The following is a 20,080-nucleotide window of genomic DNA, read 5'->3' on the forward strand; positions in this document are numbered from 1 at the left end:
AGTAAAAGTTTAATTATATGCGCTTGTTGCACGCACTTCGTTTTAATATAGCCTACTTACCTTGCAACATGCTGTGGCAACTTCTTGTGCGCGTGCTCCTATTGGCACCCAGACGTGAGTTATAGTTAAGTTTGCCTCCAATTGTGAAACTGGGTTGGGAAGCGCGAGTGAGCGTTCGTTCGTGTGCGCAGTGTGTGTGTGCGTGTGTGCGATCGTTTCAAAGACCACTGCCGAGTGAAATGTGGGGACAATAGTTGTGCTATGCTGTGCTGTGCAACTTGAACTCGAAATGTGGTTCCTAGCTGGTAAGACAACTGTCAGATTGGGAGTAATGGCGACATTGCGGCATATAAAAATTAACCCAATTCAGCGGTGTAAGTTAGTCAATGCCAACACATATTTTTAAATACTTTTTTCTTTGATACCCTAAACAGGGTATATTAAGTTTGCAAAGAAGTTTGTGACACCCAAAAGAAATCAAGGAGACTCCATAAAATATATATATTTGTATATACCTAAAATGCAAAATAACAGGTAGGGGAAAAATGATATAATAGAAACCACTCATATTGAAACAAATTTGAGTTTTGGTTATAAAATGGATATTATTTGTTCATTTATTGGTTATTAATTGGTTATATCTGTCGCCGGAAGCTGGAAAATTTATGATGTAGTGAGTCGTAAGCAATAAAAAGCTCAACTTCGATATTTTTGATGATACGTTGTTGATTGACGATATATAAATGATCAGTGAGCCGCGTTGAATCAATATAGCCACGTCCATCTGTCATTCTATCTGTTTGTATATTACCGAACTAGTCTTTCAGTTTTGAGCTATCGATCTGAAATTTTGCATCCGGCCTTCTCTTTCTAAGAAGCTACTTATTTGTCGGAACGGCCGTTATCGCACCACTATAGCATATAGCTGTCATACAAACTGAACGATCGTAATAAAGTGTTTGTATGACAAGCTTTTATATTTTACGAGATATCGTTACGAAATTGTTCATGGGTTATTGCCTGAAATAATGGCGCAATCTACAAAAAATTGTTCAAATCGGACCAGTTTAGCATATAGCTGCCTTACAAACTGAACGATTAAAATTAAGTTCTTATATGGAAAACTTTTTTATTTGACCTGATATCTTTACGAAATTTGGCATAGATGATTATCCAAGACAACGCTAAAATCTTCGAAAATATTGTGCAGATCAGAGCACTATAGCATATAGTTGCCATACAAACTGTTCAGTCAAAATCAAGCGCTTGCATAGGAAACTTATATTTTATAAAGGAATATTTAGCTTCGATCTCAACGAAGTTAACATACCTACATATAGTTAGAAATTCAAGTGACATTTTCTTAAAAGTAAGCATTTGTTAATAAGTATGGTGACTTTTTTTTTATATATGACCTTTTACTAATTAATTTCTTCGATTTTTTTACTTTTAGGTCACTCATCGTACAACTGGTGAAGTTATGGTGCTGAAAATGAATCAGTTACGTGCAAATCGACCAAATATGCTCAGGGAGGTGCAGTTGCTGAACAAATTATCCCACCCAAATATTTTAAGGTAAGTTGCAGAAGTTTTAAGAACGAAATAATGGGCGCGCTTGCTTTTATTTTTAAATATTCCGCAAACCAAACATTTTTTACTACTTCAACGTTATTAAATGAAAAGTTAAAAAATTAAAAAAAAAAAAAATTAAAATACATGGCAACTCTATATGTAAAGTGTGAGGTTATGACTGTTAAACTAACTTTTTGGGTTGTTCGCTAAGTAACTTCGTTTTTTTATATATTGAGTGCGTTGGTTTATGCATGAAATGTGAACTTCAGCGAAGATAGGGTTGCCACCAAAACTCTTCTTTATACAAATATAAAATATGAGAGGTGCAACTCTTCGGAAGGAATAATTTCTTACTTGTTATTTGTAAGCATATACAAACAACACAATTTTTTCAAAGTTGGCAACCCTACTTAAAATTATGTTTTATAAAACAGCCTTTTAATGAAGGTCTAGATTTATGTAGCAATTTTATGTTGAAAAATAAATAATATTAATTGATTTATTTAGAATTAATTTTAAAAATTGGCAACCCTGGTCGCAAAATTACCGATTATAGTGTTACTTTAAATGGGATGATAATAATATATATGCAGTGTTCCATTAAAATTTTGATATTTACATTTTCCGTAAAATTTTTCAAAGTTGGCAACCCTACATAAAACTATTTTCATAAACCAGCCTTTTAATGAAGGTTTGATTTATGTAGCAATTTTTATAGTAAATTAAAAAATTATAATTTATTTATTTTGAATTCGCAGTTAGGGTTGCCATTCGTTTCCAATGTTATTTCATTTTCATGTCGTTCTAATGTATGTACATATACATACATATTCATATAGGAAACATATTCATATATGTATGTATGTACATATTTCTCATTGCTATACCAGCTTTATTAGCCAGAACATTTCGAATTAATATCCCGAATCGTGGTGAATTAACCTAGTTTCTAGCGTGCAAACTTGTCAAACACCACCTCATAAATGACAATCCGAAATGCCTACTCCAAATAGTAATTCCACTTCAAAAAAAAAAACACAACAATGTGTGGCACACTGTGTGCCATTAAGCAACTCCTCGCGACTTGACTTCTTATTGAATCAACATTTTGCTCTTGGCTCTGCACTCTGCGCACAAAAAGTTCTCATCATTAAACAGCGCTTAGTCTCATAACCTAAAAAAGAAGGAATAAGAAGTGTGCTAACAACAAAAAGCAGACGACGACGACTACGACGACTCATTAATTACTGTTTACAAGCACTAACAGGCAATATACTGAAAACTCACCAGCAGCAGACACACACAGAAGCAACATAAACACCAAAAACACCGGTATGAAATAGTTGGAGAACTGCTACTGTCGTTCGTTCGTTCGAGTTGGCAACCAAGAGTGCGCGTCCAAGAGCTGGTAGCCGGTTCTCGGTGCTCGGGCCGCCGGTGCATCAAATGGGGGAAGTATTGCAAATTGAAAGCAGCACAATTTCGCGGTTGCTGATGGCTATATACATACATATCTACATAAACATATATAGTATATGTATGTATGTACATATTGTCTGCTGTGTGTAGCGTGTCAGTTCGTTTGACGTACCAATCTCACTCACTCTCTCGTCCGCTGCAGCAGGCACAGTTAGAATTTTATATACATATATACTCATATACTAGCTTGTTAGCACGGTGTATACTGTGTTGCTTTTGTTGTTGCATTTTGATGTGAAGAAAACGCATTCTTGACTGTCAGGTGAGTGTCACAGCAGCATTCTTGTCAAACCAATTGTAATAACTCTTTGTTGACAACTATTTTCCAAGAGTCAAAGTTCTAGTTAGCTGCACTTAGACATTTGCTGGCACAAGTTAGCTAGTTCTTGGTTTGTATTACACAATTCTTCAACTTTTGTAATAGCTTTCGTTATATAAAAACACATACTTTGGGCTAAAAAGTCCATATTCGGCTTGAGAAACTGAGCCACAAACAAAATATCTCTATCATTTATTTAAGGTACTAACCTTAACTAGAACACTGTTAAAGTTGCATGACATTTCATCGAATCGTTCTCAAGTTGTTTTCCTCAAAGTTACGATCTTTTTCTTTACAATGAAAAAAGTTGAATTTCGTGTTTGCTCTTTCACCAAGCCAACGCTTCGACTCCCTCAACTTGTTATATAGCTGATAAGTTGCACGGATTGCTCTATGTACTAGATCCCATCCACCATATTTCACATATTTGGTACCTAGCGATTATTTACTCTTTCTCAGATTCAAAACGCGTCACCTTGGAAAAATAAATATTTCAGAAGGCCGCGAAGCATCAAACTTCGAATTGTTATTAAATATTGGATTGTTTTTGAGAAATGTTCTTCTTAGTTAAGAACAGCGCTCCAGTCGTTTCTTCTTTTCGCTATTTGAGCTCTGCAACGGAGTGGAGGTCTTCCTCTTCCTCTGCTTTCCCCGGCAGTTACTGTGTCGAATACTTTCTGAGCTGAAGTTTTTTTTATCCATACGGACGATATGATCTAACAAGTGTAGCCGCTGTCTCTTTATTCGCTGAACTATGTCTGTGTTGTCGCAAGACTCGTAGAGCGAGTCCATAGAAAGCGAGTCAATGCGCAAAGGAACATAAATCTTCCACAGAACCTTTCTCTCGACAACTCGTAACGTCGACTCATCAGTTGTTGTCACCGTCCATGCCTCTGCACCATATAGCAGGACGGGAATAATGAGTGAATTATAGAGTTTGGTTGTTGATTTCCCTGGCCTAAAGCCACACTGATAAGGTCCAATTAGTTTGTTGACGGTGGGTTTTAACCTTCAATACATTACGCTCCATAGAACCTTATATGCGATGGTGAGGAGTCTTATCCCACGGAAAGTGGACCAGATTGTGGGGTCTCCCTTTTTGTGGGTTGGGCAGACCATCCTTAAATTTCAATCGTTGGGCATGCTGTTTGAGAAATGGGTGTGTTCAATAAAGGCAAATCGCAACACAGCCACTCCTAATTCATATATAACGCCTCTGGCATTCCGAAACACAGCTCCACATATGACCAAAATTTTTATATATCATTCCCTAGCGGCTTATTATGAATAAAAGTTTTCCCATCTCTCAAAATGATCTTTCACCGCATAAATAAAATCATCCATTTGTGTCATATATCAATAAAATAATGTGGAAATATATATATTTGGCTCTGTGAAATCTGGTACCAAAAGTGAATAAAATCAAGCCATACTTACGCTTTGTATTGTATACCGTCAGCATGAGAGATAGTAAGAAAAAAAAGACCCAAACCCATCTAATTATATCAGCCCTTGTATTTTTCCACAGCATGCGCTGTCTTCCCTCGATTCTTCTAAAAAAAATTGAACTTTATTTTGGTCTTAGGCCATCAGTCGTGTAAATAGGAATCTCCTATGAATTGTTGAGGAAATTGCAAAAGATACGCCGCAATAAATGTCACATCCCACAGCCATGGCGTCACAGCCGCTAAGCTGTTTAACTGCGCGCAACACAAAGGTTCATAGCCGCTCGAGAGGTGTTTCGCTTTGTTTGACGCCTTTAGCGCTTAAAAGCCTTTTTTTCTCTCCCCCATCACCCGGCAAAGTGACTTCCGCGAAGTGTGTGAGGCGTACGTTGTTGTCAGCTCTTAGCGCAGACTGTTGTCATCCTTCTGCCATATTTTATACATTTTTCTATCAATCTCAGACTATGTGGCATTGTAGGTGTGTTCCAGAAGAATGTTTCTACTTTTCGTAGGCGGTTAGCTCAAAGCGAAATGCAAGTTGTAGACAAAATAAATGCAAAAAAGGTAGTCGATTGCAGTCCTTTGTAGTCTGTTAAGGTGTTATTTCTTAATATTTTACATATTTACCTAAGTAAAAGAGTTTATAAAAAAAATTGTGTTTTCTATTTACTTTAGGTCAGTGCCCTACGCCAAAATAACCTAAGTTTAAGTTCCTAAAAATGTGCTTTTATCTCAGACCTAATTTTTATACTCTCGCAACAATGTTGCTAACGAGAGTATTATAGTTTTGTTCACATAACGGTTGTTTGTAAGTCCTAAAACTAAAAGAGTCAGACATGGGGTTATATATACCAAAGTGATCAGGGTGACGAGTAGAGTTGAAATCCGGATGTCTGTCTGTCCGTCCGTCTGTCCGTCCGTGCAAGCTGTAACTTGAGTAAAAATTGAGATATCATGCTGAAACTTGGTACACGTATTTCTTGGCTCCATAAGAAGGCTAAGTTCGAAGATGGGCAAAATCGGCCAACTGCCACGCCCACAAAATGGCGGAAACCAAAAACCTATAAAGTGTCATAACTAAGCTATAAATAAAGATATTAAAGCGAAATTTGGCACAAAGGATCGCATTAGGGAGGGGCATATTTGGACGTAATTTTTTGGAAAAGTGGGCGTGGCCCCGCCCCCTACTAAGTTTTTTGTACATATCTCGGAAACTGCTATAGCTATGTCAACCAAACTCTATAGAGTCGTTTCCTTTAGGCATTTCCATATACAGTTCAAAAATGGAAGAAATCGGATAATAACCACGCCCACCTCCCATATAAAGGTTATGTTGAAAATCACTAAAAGTGCGTTAACGGACTAACAAAAAACGTCAGAAACACTAAATTTTACGGAAGAAATTGCAGAAGAAAGCTGCACCCAGGCTTTTTTTAAAAATTGAAAATGGGCGTGGCCTCGCCCACTTATGGACCAAAAACCATATCTCAGGAACTACTCGACCTATTTCAATGAAATTCGGTATATAATATTTTCTTAACACCCTGATGACATGTACGAAATATAGGTGAAATCGGTTCACAACCACGCCTTCTTCCAATATAACGCTATTTTGAATTCCATCTGATGCCTTCTCTGTATAATATATAGTTCAGGAACCAATGATGATAGCGGAATAAAACTTTACAAAAATACGGTATTTGAAAAATATGTAAATGACGTATAATGAAATCATTATCACTTTATCATGCGAGAGTATAAAATGTTCGGTGACACCCGAACTTAGCCCTTCCTTACTTGTTTTTAGTAAAACTAACTACAAATGTCCTTTTATCGATATTGATCTTCAGCAATCGATTTTTGTTACAATTTCTCAATTCTTTCATCGTTTTAAAATTGTGGCTCCATTGAACTTCTCTGTTCCATAAAAGTGTTCGTTTGCATTTTCATATAAATATGCCGGCAATTAATTTTTTCAATAAGCCATTTTCAGAGTACAAGCTCTTCCATTTGGATTTATATTTAACACTTAATGCTAATGCATTACTTTCATAAATTACAAAAATTAATCTCTGTAGTACATTCATTTCGGCAAAAAAACACTTATGCACCCATAAATTGAATGTGTAGCGTTTTTCGTTAATCTCACAATTAAATTCTTTGATATACCGAATTATAGACATATGTATACTCTTTTGTCTTAATTTTTTTCGAAGCATCCTCATAAAGATAGACGTTTCTTTGTTTAAAGGCATTTCCGCATAATGATAAAATATTTTGCAATTATGCAGTATTTATTATGTTCTCAGAGAAGGTCGGAGACCTTCATCTCCTCAAGTCATTACCCCGATTAAGCAAAAGCATGGTTCTTCGGTAATTTTGTAAAAATTATAAGAAAATAATATATGAAATGCACTCACACATTTGCTGATATTTTATTGGTCTTTAACGATGTTTTACCATTCGATAAGGAGGTTTGTAAAGGATCCTACAGGTTTTAATAATTATCGATGTCTTCATATGTGTATATCTATCTTTTGGTTGGAGCTTAACATATATAGGGCATCCTTTTACGAACCTGTGATCAGTTATGGCGTATGCCGACGATATTGATTCATCGAACACCCGCGCCGTTATCTGATGGACAAGGAAGCACAGAAAATGGGTCTTGAACAGGGCAAAACGAAATATCTCCTGTCATCAAACAAACAGTCGTCGCACTCTTTTGGTTGACAGTCATAACTTTGATTGTAGATAATTTCGTCTACTTAGGAACCAGCATTAACACCACGAACAATGTCAGCCTGGAAATCCAACGCAGGATTGCTCTTGCCAACAGGTGCTACTTCGGACTGAGTAGGCAATTGAAAAGTAAAGTCCTCTCTCGACGAACAAAAACTAAACTCTATAAGTCCCTCATAATTCCCGTCCTGCTATATGGTGCAGAGATGCATATGGTGCAACCGATGAGTCGACGTTACGAGTTTTCGAGAGAAAAATTCTGCGAAAGATTTATGGTCCTTTGCGCATTGGCCACGGCGAAATTCGATGGAACGATGAGCATTCGAATTCAGCGAATTAAAAGACAGCGGCTACGCTGGCTTGTGTCCGGAATGAAAACACTCCAGCTCTGTATTCGACGCATACCCGCCGGGGGAAGCAGAGGAAGAGGAAGACCTCCACTCCGTTGGAAGGACCAAGTGGAGAAGGACCTTAGCGAAAAGAAGAAACGACTGGCGCGCTGTTGTTAACTCGGCTATAATCGCGTAAGCGGTGTCTACGCCAATTAAGTGATCAGTTAACAGAATGTGTGAAAAAATCTTAATCAACTTTGTGTGGAGCTGGAGCTGGGATAGTACATACGGCGCTTTTTGTAACACACTCGTGACATGAGACTATTTTTCCTCTCTTGTAAATGAGTCGTCTCTTATTTAGCCTGTATTTTTGATTCAGAAGTTTGTATGGAGATTTGTTATTGCCAATAGCTAAGCTTCTAAAAATTGTTTCATATATGTTTGGATTCCATTCTCCTATCGTATTTATAACGTTTTAATTCGTCTTCCGAATTCCGTATGTTTTCAACAAGTCCGACGACATGACCTAGCCAGCCAGCCTCTTAATTCGCTGAACTATTTGAATGGCGTCGTATACATATCTCGTACAGCTTATCGCTCTATTGACTGCGGTATTCGTCGTTGCCAATGCGCAAAGGACCATACATCTTCCGCAGAACCTTTCTCTCGAAAACTCATAACACCGACTCATTAGATGTTGTCTCCGTTTTTATGGATTGGACAGAGTACACTTAAATACCAATCGCCGAGTATGCTTTCGTCCGACCATATTCTATAAAGAAGCTGATGCATGCTTCTTATCAGTTCTTCGCCGCCGTGTTTGAATAGCTCAGCCGGCAATCCCTCGGCACCCGCCGCCTTACTGGTCTGCAGACAGGTAATTAATTGTTATTCAAGCTTCCTCATGGTCGGGTAATGAAACGTCTGCTCCATCGTCATCGATTGGGGAATCGGGTTCACCATCTTCTAGTGTTATGCTTTCACTGTCATTCAGTAAGCTGGAGAAGTGTTCCCTCCATAATTTTAGAATGCTTTGGGTATCAGTGATCACCTCTGGGGGTTCTAAAAAATTATGCTCCTGTTTTGAAACCTACTGTTAGTCGCGGCATCTTTTCGTGAAATTTTCGAGCATTACCCCTGTCAGCCAGCTTGGCAAGCTCTTCATACTCACGCATTTCGGCCTCTCTTTTTGTTTGTCTGCAAATGCACCTCGCTGCCTTCTTCAACTTTCGGTATCTATCCCATCCCTTACGTGGTGTGTTCGTTTGTAACGTTGCGAGGTAGGTAGTCTGTTTTCTTTCCACTGCGACAAGCACTCCTTAGCGTGCCAGCTGTTCTTTTGCCTTTTCCGAAAATCAATGGTTTCGTTTGCAGCTGTACGTAGGGAGCTTGAAATGACGTCCCACAGTTCCCTTATACCGAGTTGTTGATGAGTTCTCTCAGAGAGCAGGACTGCAAGTAAAGTCGAAAATCGCTCGGCTATCTGTTGTGATTGCAGCTTCTTGACGTCGAACCTACCTTGTTTTTATTGACGTGCGGTTTTTTTTTTTGCTGCCCAGAGGCGGGTGCGCATCTTGGCTGCAACAAGATAGTGGTCCGAGTCGATTGTAGGACACTGCAGACGTGTCTTCCGTCTATCACAACATGATCGATCTGGTGGGTGGCTTTACGAGTCGGAGACAGCCAGGTAGCTTGATGAATCTTTTTATGCTGGAATCTAGTACCACAGATAATCCTCCCTGGGGGCCCCTACGAAGTCGGTCAGCCTCAACCCATTTGGGGATGTTTTTCGTCGTGGAGGCTGAATTTACCGAATGTTGTGCCAAAGATACCTTCTTTGCTCACCCTGGCGATAAAGTCGCCAAGCATAATTTTGACATCGTGGCGGGGGCAGCTCTCATAGGTGCGCTCCAAGCGTTCATAGAAGGCATCATTGGTCACACGTCCTTCTCTTCCGTCGGGGCATGGGTGCAAATCAGCGGTTTGTTGAAGAACCTCGCTTTGATGCAGATTGTGGCTAGACGTTCATCCACCGGGGTGAATGACAGTATTCAGCGACGGAGTCTCTCTCGAACCACGAATCCCACACCGATGGGGCTCGAAGCGCCTTCCTTGTTAAATCAAAAATTAGTTTCTTTTGTATACAAATACAACAGAAAGTCTCAGTTTAACTTGGATCCATCAATTCTTTATTCATATATCCATTTCTCAACAGGTCTTTATACTGCCTGTCGAGCTCTATTTTTTTTCCTTTTTTAATGTATAAAGTTGTTGTTGTAGCTAGTTACTTGTTAGCTGCGCTATTATGTGCTTATTGATGTGGATTTGATGAAATCACTTCAGTTTATGACATTGAAAGCGGGGATTGAATGATCAGAACATGCGCATGCAAACGCTTACATCTCCACAAATTCACGCACACACACACACATGCATACCAATACGTGAATAAGCACTGCAATCAAGGCGATTGGGTCAGGGTATGCCTTGCTTCGTTTGAACTTATGCTGTTGTTGGCAACTTTTATGTGTTTATGCCCCATGCACCCTACCCCTTTTAGGCTAACCGAATGCCTGATTGTCTACCTTTCATATTTTATCTGCATAACTAACAAGTAAGGAAGGGCTAAGTTCGGGTGTCACTGAAAATTTTATACTCTCGCATGATAAAGTGATAATCGAGATTTCATTATCAGTCATTTACATATTTTTCAAATACCGTATTTATGTAAAGTTTTATTCCGCTATCATCATTGGTTCCTAATGTATATATTATGTATACAGAGAAGGCGTCAGATGGAATTCAAAATAGCGTTATATTGGAAGAAGGCGTGGTTGTGAACCGATTTCACCCATATTTCGTACATGTCATCAGGGTGTTAGGAAAATATTATATACCGAATTTCATTGAAATCGGTCTAGTAGTTCCTGAGGTATGGTTTTTGGTCCATAAGTGGGCGACGCCATGCACATTTTCAATTTTTAAAAAAGCCTGGGTGCAGCTTCCTTCTGCCATTTCTTCCGTACAATTTAGTGTTTCTGACGTTTTTTGTTAGTCGGTTAACGCATTTTTAGTGATTTTCAACATAACCTCTGTATGGGAGGTGGGCGTGGTTATTATCCGATTTCTTCCATTTTTGAACTGTTTATGGAAATGCCTGAAGGAAACGACTCGGTAAAGTTTGGTTGACATAGCTATAGTAGTTTCCGAGATATATACAAAAAACTTAGTAGGGGGCGGGGCCACGCCCACTTTTCCAAAAAAATTACGTCCACATATGCCCCTCCCTAATGCGATCCTTTGTGCCAAATTTCACTTTAATATCTTTATTTATGGCTTAGTTATGACACTTTATGAGTTTTCGGTTTTCGCCATTTTGTGGGCGTGGCAGTGGACCGACTTTGCCCATCTTCAACCTTAACCTTCTTATGGAGCCAAGAAATACGTGTACCAAGTTTCATTATGATATCTCAATTTTTACTCAAGTTACAGCTTGCACGGACGGACAGACTTTCGGATTTCAACTCTACTCGTCACCCTGATCACTTTGGTATATATAACCCTATATCTGACTCTTTTAGTTTTAGGACTTACAAACAACCGTTATGTGAACAAAACTATAATACTCTCTCTTAGCAACTTTGTTGCGAGAGTATAAAAAAGGAATGATGCCAGCTAGGTGTATGCATACAAACACACACATGTGCATGTGTGGAATGCAACGCTTTGATGTTGAGTGACATGTTGTAATGTTAGAAAAACCACCGGCAACAACAACAACAACAACAATTACAGCGCCGTCAAACTGCAATAGTTGCCTTTTGGCACTTTTTTGTGTTTTTGTTTTTGTTGTGTAGAAGGTGAGGTCGTCTCCGGCGTTGGCTGAGAGCGCTTTGTTTTGCCGTCAGTTGCCGGCATTTGCCGTTGGTTGCTTGTGTTGTAAACTTGCGGTCATGTTTTTGTTTTCCTCACACTTTTTTCCTGTTCAAATATTTTCATTACTACTCATCGGTATTGCTCACTTAACTTGACCCCTGTGGCTCTGCCCTATCAAATTCTATGAACTTGTCATACTCAGCATTGTGATGAAGTAATGAATTTGGCTGCTTTTTGTTGTTGTTGTTTTAGCTTTTGTGGTTGTGTGCTTCATATAAATGGTTGCGGTTGGTCATGATTCAAATTGAGTTAATAGTTTTTTATGTGTGTTTTTTGTTACTTTTTTATTGCGACGCTTTTGTTATTTTTGTAAGCGCTCGTAATTATTTTTTTGGGGTGTGATGTCGCTAATGGCTTGAATAAATTTGTAGATTTGCATAAACGTATGAAACAGTTTCTTAAATTAAATTATTATGAAAACATATAGGCTTGCAGGCTTCCACGCGCAAGCGCCTAACTGGCACATATACATACAGACATACTTACATACATATGCATTCGTAATGCATTGCTGCAAATTATGCCCGCGAAGGAGTGCCGAAATAACGGCGTTCTCTATCGGCATTTTGCGCTCTTTGTGCATATAATTATGTAACTCATTAGACATGAATCATAAAATGCAAAAAGTTCGTGTCACTTGCGTTGTTATTGTTTTTGCATGCAAATGCAGAACCTTCTAAAAAGACACATTTCCTAAAAATTTACATTATATATATTTAGTAGGTGCAGTTTTATTGACTAATCGGCTAATTCGTAAGCGAAACACGGGTGATATGTAAAACACTGTCATTAATTGTTGCCGCCGCCATTCAGATTAGACTCGGGGGAATTTTATTATAGGAAAGCCTGTATAAATTGTAAGGAAACATAGACAATAGACAGTAGCTATATTTCCATACAGAACAAATATGACTACACAACTGTTAGCTGCTTAAAAATTACAAAAAAAAAATGAATTTTTACGTAAGCGTCTCTAAACAAGATGTTTGCATATTTCATTGTTCCTACTGCATGTAATTGACTCCGCTAATTGATTTATCCGCTTATTTGCATTTGAATATGAATTTAAGCCTGTGAATACTTATTTATTTCTATAGCCTGAACAGGGTATACTAAGGTAGTCACGAAGTTTGTAACACCCAGAAAGAAGCGTCGGAGACCCTATAAAGTATATACATATATAAATGATCAGTATGTTGAGCTGAGTCGATTTAGCCATGTCCGTCTGTGTGTCCGTCTGTCTGTATATATACGAACTAGTCCCTCAGTTTTTAAGATATCGTTTTGAATTTTTGTAAACGTCATTTTCGCTTCAAGAACCTGCCCATTTGTGGGAACTGCCGTTATCGGACCACTATAACATATAGCTGCCATACAAACTGAACAATCGGAATCAAGTTCTTGTATGGACAACTTTCACATTTGGCAAGATATATTCACGAAATTTGGTATATATTATTTTCTAAGGCAACAATGTAATCTCCTAAAAAATTGTTCAGATCGGATTACTATGGCATATATGTATGTAGCTTCCATACAAACTGAACACATAGTTACTAAAAGAAATGCACCTGTGAAGGGTATATTAGCTTCGGTGCAGCCGAAGTTAACGTTTTTTCTTGTTTTCGAATAGTTTTAAAGTTTTTAAAAAAGTAAGCTGGAAATAAACATTAAATACTCTATCAAAAATATCAATATATTGGGTGGTCGAAAAAGTCTTTTCGTATGTCTAATCAAACTTCAACTTATTTCTTTCTATTTATAATGAACTATAGTGAACAAAACAAGTAACATTTTGCTCGACACTTTTTGCCATTTTTCCGCTAGAGACATTATTCCATCAGTGTAAAACTTGTCTGATTTCTCCCCGAAAAAATGCGACAAGTAATTTTTACAGACTTCTCTTGAAGCCAACTTTAGTCCATTAAGGGAGTTCTACATTGACCGAAACAAATGATGGTCCGATGGTGCAAAGGCAGAGCTACATATATGGTAGATGCATCAAAACTTCCCAGTCAAGTTCTCTCAGTTTTTGCCGCGACATCAAAGATGTGTGTGGTCTAGCGTTGTTCTGATGGAAGACTAAGCCTTTCTGTTGATCAGTTCTGGTCGTTTTTTTCGATTGCTTGCTTCAATCTCATCAGTTGTTGACAGTAAAATGTGGAATTAATTGTTTGACCAGGCTGGAGCAGCTCATAGTGGATTCCACCAAACACTCAGCATAACCTTTCGAGGCTTTGCGACCATTTGTTGAGCTTCACCGTGCTTGGACCATGATCTTTTTCGCACATTATTGTCGTATTTAATCTTTTTTTGTCTCCTGTTATCATACGCTTCGATTTCATTTCGTTTCAGCAAAGAAATCGTAGATATTAATTCGGTCTATTAAATTTTTCACATTCAATTCATATAGACCCAAACATCGAGCTTCTTTTTGTAGTCAACCTTTTTTAAATGGTTCAAAACCGTTTGATGATGAATGTTAAGTTTCTTAGCGATGTCATGGCTGCTTATATGACGGTTCTGGTTAATATTTTCCATAATTTCATCGACTTTTTCAACGATAGGTCGACCAGAGCGAGGTGCATCTTTCACATCGAAATTTCCAAAACGGAAGCGAGCGCACCATTGTTGTGTTACGTCCACTACTTTTTCGGCGACCCAATATGGAGTATATATTTTACTTGAAATATAGGCACACAGTGTTAGTCCAACTGTTAGAGCTTTGTTATCTTGGGCCAAGTTAAAAATATCCGATTTGATAACTTGTTGTCTAATACGAGTTACAAGATGGATGCATAAAAACTTCCCAACTTCGCTCCTGCAGTTTCCGATGACTCCCTATTAATGTGTCTGGTCAGGCGTTGTCCTGATGGAACACAATTTCTGTCCTATTGTCCAAAGCTGACCACTTCTGGGCGGTTGCTTATTTCAGGCGATCCAAATGCTGACAGTACGGATCCAAAAAAAATGTATGGTCGCAGGGTAGCAATTCATGGTAGGTGATATCCTGCCAATCCGACCAAACTCATAGCAAAACATTCATGACCGTTAATCTTGATTTAGTCCCCTTTTGCACCGACTCACCGTAACTTCAACACGATCGTTGTGGTTTGAACGTGTGGTAAGTGATTCACATTCAGAAATGCATCGATTTTGTTGCGGTTCAGCAGCCATTCGCAGATAGAAATTCGGTTCGACGAAACTAAAATTGCGCATGATTGGCTCCATAAAGGTCCACAACACTATCCACATTTTCAACTACTACTTGACTTACGTTTTCGCCTTTATCCATGAAAAACTATAAAGTATGTTGTGGTGGAGAAAATAATTCGAGCTGTAGAGCTAAATAGCGGAGGTACTTACTATCTTCTATAAGAGTTTACAGCTGCTCGCGTACTCGATGATATTGATATCAATGGCCGCAATATCCGCGTAGTTAGTTCTGCTTTCCCCAGACTGGATAATGTAGTGAACGAGCGCAAGACGAAATGTCTCCTGTCAACAAACAAACAGTTGTTGCACTCGCGACTTGGCTGCCACGTCACTGTTGACAGTCATAACTAACATAAGTTGTAGATAATTTTGTCTATCTTAGAACCAGCATTAACACCAACAACAACGTACCCTTAACTGAGTAGGAAATTGAGAAGTAGAGTCCGCTCTCGACGCACAAAGACCAAACTCCACACTTCATTGCTAAAATAAACGAAAAAAAAGTTAAATTTTTATGTATTGAAAAGCTCCGCTTCTCTATGTACATTGCCTTACTCGGAACTGCAGTGGTTATGTTTTCAAAGGCCAAAAAACTAAGGAACTTGCCTCCACTTCCCAGTGACTGATAAATGCGACAGCAAACTAACCGCTCAGCTCACATTGTTTCAATCATCAATTCCTCGTGCAGCCAAAACGCATACTAATAAATGCCAATACACCATAAGAAGCAACACTAGCACCACTAATTTCAAATCATTTACATTTTTCATTTCCACCCAACATCTATGCGCCCAATAACCGCCAATAAAATTCTGACAAGGATAATTTAATGTAAGCAGCGCTGTGTGCCACAAGTGCAACAAAGCCGAGCTAAGTGTAACAACTAACAGTTTATGCAAAAATTACATGTCCAGACAGAGGCGTGTCTTGCCACACACCCACCCACCTGCAAGCGTGCAACTTTCACTGCTTCGAAATGAAGTGGAAAATGATTACTTTACATGCTCGCATACCCTTGGAATTTATGCTTTACTTAGTTGATTGCATGTCAAAAACAATTTCCATACCGTTGTGGCAGGATGGGTGCTGGGTATGCTTCCACAACAACAACAACAACAGCCCTGACGACATGTCTTCGTTAGCAGCGAGTCGGTGTCAGTTTATGGCACACGCCACTGACCTCACGATTTGTAAGCGATAGGTGGGTCCTCGCACACTCGACTATGCATTCGAACCCACACTCACTCTTAAGGCCAACTACTTACAAGTAAGTTTGTGCAACTAGCTTTTAAGGCACTTTGTGAATGTCAGTCTGTCAAGTGGTGAGTTTAAAGTTTTAATTTAATTAATGAACTTGACTTTCGTGCGTTTTACACGAGTGCATAAAGCGAAGTTAAGGATATTCATTTTTGACTACTAAAGAAGCATGCAAAGCTCCTTGATAAGCATGGAAGCCGCATAGAAAACATAATCCTGTTAAGGCGTTGTACCGCTCATTGTATAGAGCAACAGTTGAGCGACACATTTTGATTACTTTTTGATACATTTTCTTCCTTTTTATGGCCACCATTTGTCATAAAGTAATTTTAGAACCCAACCAAATCTACGCTGTTTGGCCTGTTGACTGCCGCGCCCGACAAAAAGCTCATACATACATTTGTGGGTGTCTATATCAAATTAACACGCGCTGGACATTGGCGCATAATAAATTATTGCCGTCTGCCCCTTGTGTTGTTGTTGTACATGTTACATAAATATACATGTCTTTACACAATGCTTGTTGCTGCGACACTTTGCTGTAAACTCAGAGCATAAGCTCTCCATTTGCGACTTCTACGCAGTTCTATGCCTCGTCTACACTGGCCTAAGCTCTACAAAACACTGGCAGATTTGTTTGTTTTTCCCAATCTCTGGTTTGCAAACGCTGTCAATATTTATTAAAGTCCTTTGTGCTGCCCAATGCGCACATATCATTTTTCACAATAAATATATCCACCATATGCTCGAGTGTTCGAGTGTTTTTTGCTGGCGCATATTGTTTTTTCTGCGGATACTCATACGCAGTGTGGGCCAGACGGGAGTCAATGACAGCGAGATGGCGGCGGCGCAAATAACGATTGTGTCAAAGTGTCTGTAAACAAATTAATTGTAAATAAATGTGCAATATGTTTACGCCAGCGTCTATATATACATACATCTGTATTTGGGTATAAATATTTTTTGAGTGTCCTGTTTACACTGCTGTCTATTGGTTTGAGGTTTTTCTTTAATTGAATTCTTCTTTTTTTAATCTTTGACAAACTAATTTTTGATAGAAAACAAAAGACAAGTTTAATTAAAAAGTTGTAACAAAATTCCGTTATATTCAGATGTTCACCATAAACTATTTTGCTGATAATCTGAAATGTATAGAGTTTTTCAATAGGGAGCTACAAAAGTAGACCGATAAGGACAGCAAACGAAGCCAAATTTCTAATTTTTTTTGACAATTATCTTCAGTAAAGTTTGCCATTTCATGATGGAAAGATATACGATCCAACAACGAGTCGAAATTATTAAAATTTACTACCGAAATTCGGAGTCACTGGCCTCAACGTTAAGAGCGCTACTTTCAATTTATGGTCGTCATAATCGTCCTGTCAGATCAACAAATAAGAGTCGAGTGGAAAAATTTGAATCCACAGGCACAGCACAAAATGTTCCCATTCCAGTGAGACAAAGAAGTGCCCATAGTGTCGAGAATATATCTGCCGTTAGCGCATCATTGTGGAAGACCCAAATCAGGCTCTCACACGTCGTTCTCAAGCGTTGGGCATCTCTGTGACGTCGTTGTGGCGAATTTTGCGAAAAGATCTTTGCCTACATCCTGACAAGATCAAATTAACACAAGAACTGAAATCGCTTGACCATCAGAATCATCGTAGGTTCGAGAATTGAGCTGATACTTAAAAATGATCCGGATTTTCATCGAAAAATCATCTTTAGTGATGAGGGTCATTTCTGGCTAATTGGCTTCGTCAATAAGCAAAATATGCATTATTGGTTACGAAGAAATCCCCTCGTACTCCATGTGTCACAATTACATCCCGAAAAAATTACGGTTTGGTGCGGTTTTTGGGCTAGCTGCGTCATTGGGCCGTACTTCTAATGTAATGATCAAGCTCGGCACGTTACTGTGAATAGGAATCGCTACCGCTCAGCGATAACCGAATATTTTTGGCCCGAATTAGAAGATATGGACTTGGACAAAATGTGGTTCCAACAGGACGGTCAACTGGCCGTCTCGGTTTAGCGATTTTACGCCGTTAGACTATTTCCTGTGGGGGCTACGTCAAGTCTATGGGTTATTCCAACAAGCCAGCGACGATTGGTGAGCTTCATACGAATATCGAACGTGAAATTGCAGCAGTATTGGCCGATTTATGCTTGAAAACCGTCGAAAATTGTGTTCAGAGTTTGGACTTCTGCAAGCGTGCCCGTGGTGGCCATGCAAAAAAAAAAAAAATCGAGTTCCATACATAATGACATCGAATGTACTTTCACAGGTATAAAGAATTTCATTAGTATCCCCAACTGTTTTAGTGCTCTTATTGAAAAACTCGTTACTACTGTTATACTTTGTCTTTCTTCCTTCTGCTTTCAGTCCTCTAAACCTTTTATAAAAATAACTTTTAACTTTTCGATATTATTTTTATAGTATAAATGGTACTTTGTTTCAACACATACTTTTCTCAGTCTCAATCTCAGTGATTTCTTTCCAATGACCATTTTCATTTTCTTGAGATCTCAGAACAAAAAAGTATCACTGGCTGTCAGTTCCTGAGAAAACTTCTTGTTCTTAATTGGCGTAGACACCGCTTACGCGATTATAGCCGACTTAACAACAGCGCGCCAGTCGTTTCTTCTTTTCGCTACGTGGCGCCAATTGGAACCTTTCTCTCGAATACTCGCATAACTTTTTTCATCGTCCAAGCCTCTGCACCATGCACCTTAGAAAACAGGCGTGAGTAAATCGGAACTTGCATATTTTTTTTATCGAAAAAGAGCGTATGCTTAATATACGAAGTCCTTCTCCAGTTCTTTTGAAAGTATGTTAGATCTAACTGCAAAACATATAAAATCAGCTTTATGAGCTTCCTTAACATATTTTTCTGCTTATTTAGTCCCAGCATATGTTTTAAATAGATTTTTTCTACAGTTTAAAAGACCTGAGTTGAGCAGTCAGTCCTCGTTGTGTATATGTATTTGTATTGCATGGGGTTCAACGTATTTGTTTCATGGTTAGTTCTAAAGCAAAGTCTTTGTTGTGCAATGAATGTAATGAATATATCTCGATTTCTCTCTAAATCTTCAAAGATAATTGCATTTTTTTTGTCGGACCTCTGCAACATTTCAGATCACTACAACTGCCTAAGTAAACTCCTTTTCTCTGCTTTCATAGGCAGAAATATTTAGCAGGAATCAAATACGCAATTTTTCAATATGTTTTCTAGACAAATATCGACTTTTATTGAAGATTACCTCTTTATTTAAATAGTTTGGAACCAGTCTCTCTATAACATTGTTACCCCAGACACTTGCCTATGTTCCTGAGAACTTCTTAGTTCAAAAAAACGCTAAAATTTCGTTTAACGAGTTTGTCAAAGTTTCATTTTAATAAAACAAAAGCTGACATTTGTTAACGGTTTTGCATGGCTTTGTGCATCGCTTATCCAATTGTCATTTTGCCATCGATGACTAGTTTGACTTTGCGGCCGCCTTCTGCCATGTGGCCGCTGTCAAGCGCGACTGTGGCATGTTGCACGCTTGTTGTATGGCGCAGTTGGCAATTGAGTGATGGCATTGGCAGTTGAAGGAAGACACATGTGTGCAGCACAAGTGTCCAGGCTATAGTTGGTCAGACCGGATTTCGATTTCTTTCTTTTGGTGAGATGAAGTTGCATTCACTTTGGAATTTCATTTTTCCCGTCAACTGCATACCGCATCATTATAAAGTATGCTTTTTGGACTGCATGCATATAAATATATTTATATATATG

The 20,080-nt window shown here is 38.5% G+C and overlaps 1 protein-coding gene across 1 annotated transcript in view; it reads left to right on the top strand.

Annotated features, from left to right (window-relative positions):
• LOC126750937 (uncharacterized) overlaps nt 1-20,080 on the top strand; it is a 179,451-nt gene that overhangs the window by 138,819 nt on the left and 20,552 nt on the right. The window contains exon 3 of the mRNA XM_050460781.1: nt 1,454-1,575. Within this exon, the coding sequence (XP_050316738.1) occupies nt 1,454-1,575 (122 nt within the window). The remainder of the gene's footprint in view (nt 1-1,453; nt 1,576-20,080) is intronic.

The sequence above is a fragment of the Bactrocera neohumeralis genome, chromosome 2, assembly GCF_024586455.1.
Source record: "Bactrocera neohumeralis isolate Rockhampton chromosome 2, APGP_CSIRO_Bneo_wtdbg2-racon-allhic-juicebox.fasta_v2, whole genome shotgun sequence".
Lineage (NCBI taxonomy): Eukaryota > Metazoa > Arthropoda > Insecta > Diptera > Tephritidae > Bactrocera > Bactrocera neohumeralis.